Source organism: Entamoeba dispar, genomic scaffold (assembly GCF_000209125.1).
Source record: "Entamoeba dispar SAW760 scf_1105229460247 genomic scaffold, whole genome shotgun sequence".
NCBI lineage: Eukaryota > Evosea > Mastigamoebida > Endamoebidae > Entamoeba > Entamoeba dispar.
In genome coordinates this window covers 1-2,465 of record NW_001854097.1, presented here as the reverse complement: position 1 = coordinate 2,465, position 2,465 = coordinate 1, and the positions used below count along the sequence as shown (strand labels likewise).

The 2,465-nt window shown below is 20.1% G+C and overlaps 1 protein-coding gene across 1 annotated transcript, besides 12 other annotated features; it reads left to right on the top strand.

Annotated features, from left to right (window-relative positions):
* Positions 1 to 66: 66 nt before the first annotated feature.
* On the top strand, positions 67 to 921 carry EDI_178880 (uncharacterized protein; the record flags this gene model as incomplete). The annotated part of the gene is made up of 3 exons (XM_001737043.1): positions 67 to 84; positions 182 to 261; positions 717 to 921. The coding sequence occupies 3 exons, from the start codon at positions 67 to 69 to the stop codon at positions 919 to 921; spliced, it is 303 nt and encodes a 100-aa protein (XP_001737095.1).
* Positions 99 to 174: a sequence feature (AT_rich).
* Positions 216 to 318: a microsatellite.
* Positions 322 to 374: a sequence feature (AT_rich).
* Positions 408 to 488: a microsatellite.
* Positions 464 to 650: a microsatellite.
* Positions 593 to 671: a microsatellite.
* Positions 910 to 1,031: a microsatellite.
* Positions 1,032 to 1,208: 177 nt separating this feature from the next.
* Positions 1,209 to 1,314: a microsatellite.
* A 167-nt stretch (positions 1,315 to 1,481) lies between these two features.
* Positions 1,482 to 1,518: a sequence feature (AT_rich).
* A 91-nt stretch (positions 1,519 to 1,609) lies between these two features.
* Positions 1,610 to 1,661: a sequence feature (AT_rich).
* Positions 1,662 to 1,694: 33 nt separating this feature from the next.
* Positions 1,695 to 1,886: a microsatellite.
* Positions 1,887 to 1,906: 20 nt separating this feature from the next.
* Positions 1,907 to 2,110: a sequence feature (AT_rich).
* Positions 2,111 to 2,465: the final 355 nt, after the last annotated feature.

The following is a 2,465-nucleotide window of genomic DNA, read 5'->3' as shown; positions in this document are numbered from 1 at the left end:
TTATAATCAGTATCACTTTATATATATATATATTATCGTCATTAAATTGAAATATAAAACCAAATAATGACAATAGAAACTGATGTATTTGATTATAGTAATAAAATGATAATTAATATATTCATAATGATAAATTCTAATATTTATCAAATATTTATTTATTTATAATAATTTCATTTAGTTATACTACTGTTTTATTCAATTAAATCATTTATATAATAAAATCAAAATAAGAAATGTGTTAATGGTAATTATCAAATTGTTGATGATATAGAATAACATAAATAATAATAAATATATTATTAGAATAATAATGATTTGATTTATTTATTATGTTTATTATTTTAATTGAATTATAAAAATGAATTTTATTTGATATTTCATTTCATTCTATTTATTATTGAATTACAAAATACAATAATATAATGATGAAATAAAATGAATAATGAAATGGTTGAATCATTATAAATGAAAATGAAATTAAATAATAGTCATAGAAATGAATATAATTAAAGAGAAGAATTGAAGTACAAACAAACAATGATTAGATTTATATTAATTATTATAATTAAAAATATAACAGAGAATATTAAAAATAAAGAAGAAATAAAAAAAGTAATACACATAAATATAATCAAATAAACATGAAATAATACACAATAAATATAATACACATTTAAAATGTGAAGTTGTTGAAACTAAAGATATAAAAGAAGGGAATGGACTAACGAAGTATCGATACCAACAGAAACAAAACTCAATAATGAACATAGTAAAACTGAAGAAGAGAAACAAGAGCAAAGTGAATCGGCAGAAAATAGAACTGAAGATGTTGGAATAGGACAAAAGAGTCAAGAAAAGATTGGAGAGAATAGGCAACAAGTGGAGGAAAGATGGCAAAAACATGCCAGAATAGAATGAAAAAAAAAAGTTGAAGAATAAAGTGATAGAGAACAAAAAATCCTTCAAAAAAAAAGAAGTATCAAGAACAGGATTAAATAAAGATGGAAAAGAAAAGAAAAAAAAAAGAACTAAATAGTCATGCCGAAAGTGGGGAAGGAGAAAGACCGAAAGGTAAAAGTATAAATCAAAAAAGAAAGGAGAAACGCTATATGAAAAAAGGCTACTAATATGAAGAGTCAAAGAAAACAAAAGGTGAGAATGATGGAACTCAGGAACATGACAAGGATAAAAGTCAGATCAGTGATAAAGGAAACCAGAAAGGAGAAACGAACCAAGACAAGAGTAAAGAAGAAAAGAAAGGTAAAGAGAAACTAATACATGAAAAGAAAGATCAAAAAGAAAATAAAACAACAAATAGTTCTGATATTCAGAAAATAAAACAGATGATAAGATTAATGAACATAACAATCTTGATCATTCGTCAATTATATTTGTTATTTTTTCATGTACTATCACTTTATTCTTCTTCTAATTGATTGATTTTTATTATTTCTCTTTTTAATAACATAAAACTTGTCTATTAATAAAAATAATTATATAAAATATATTTATTATGGAAGTATGTATTAATTGAAATGAAGACGGTGTTTAATAATGTTATCATGACACAGTATAATCAATAACAAAGATTTTTTATCATTTCATCAAAATATTTATTAATTTATAGTATTATTATTAATAATAAATATTAATATAAAGAAACAACAATACCAAACCAAATACATTATTTAAATAATGAATATATAAATAATAATGAAATATAATAAAATTGATGTACAATAATGATATTGATGTTATATAATGATTTAAATAATCAATAATAAAGTTAATAGAATATTTAATATTTAATACAGTAAATTATTAGAAGATATTAATATATAAATATCATAACATTAATAAATTAAAAATGAATAATATAATAAGTTTAATCCATAGTAAATTCATTATTAAAATAACCATTTATTATATTTGTATTATTCAATTGTTAATATATTTAATAATTATTATTGTCTTTATTTAAATACAAAAATAAATAAGAGTAATATTATTTTATTATTACTTAAAACAATGATAAGAAAATTATTTAATTATAATAAAATAATCAACAAACAATAATAAAAATGATGAAATTATTTCAAATTTAATTGTTTTACTTTAGTAGTATATCTTGAAAAGATGACTGCATGTTTCATAGAACTATTTTGAATTAAAGAAGAATAAGCGATAACAAGATTATTCATAACACTTTTTAAATCTTTATCCAAATTATCTTTTTGACTTTTTAATTGTGTTAAGGTACTAGTAACATCATTTAAACCATCTACATAAAACATTTCTTTTTGTTCAAATAATTTAATGTCATCAGTTCCTTTAAAATTATCAACAACATCTTCAAGACGTTTAAGAAGTGATTTTAACATTGCTTCAGATTCAATTAATTTTTGATGAGCATTATTTAATGTTTGATCTCTTTTTTTCAATTCAACACGAGTATCTTCAGT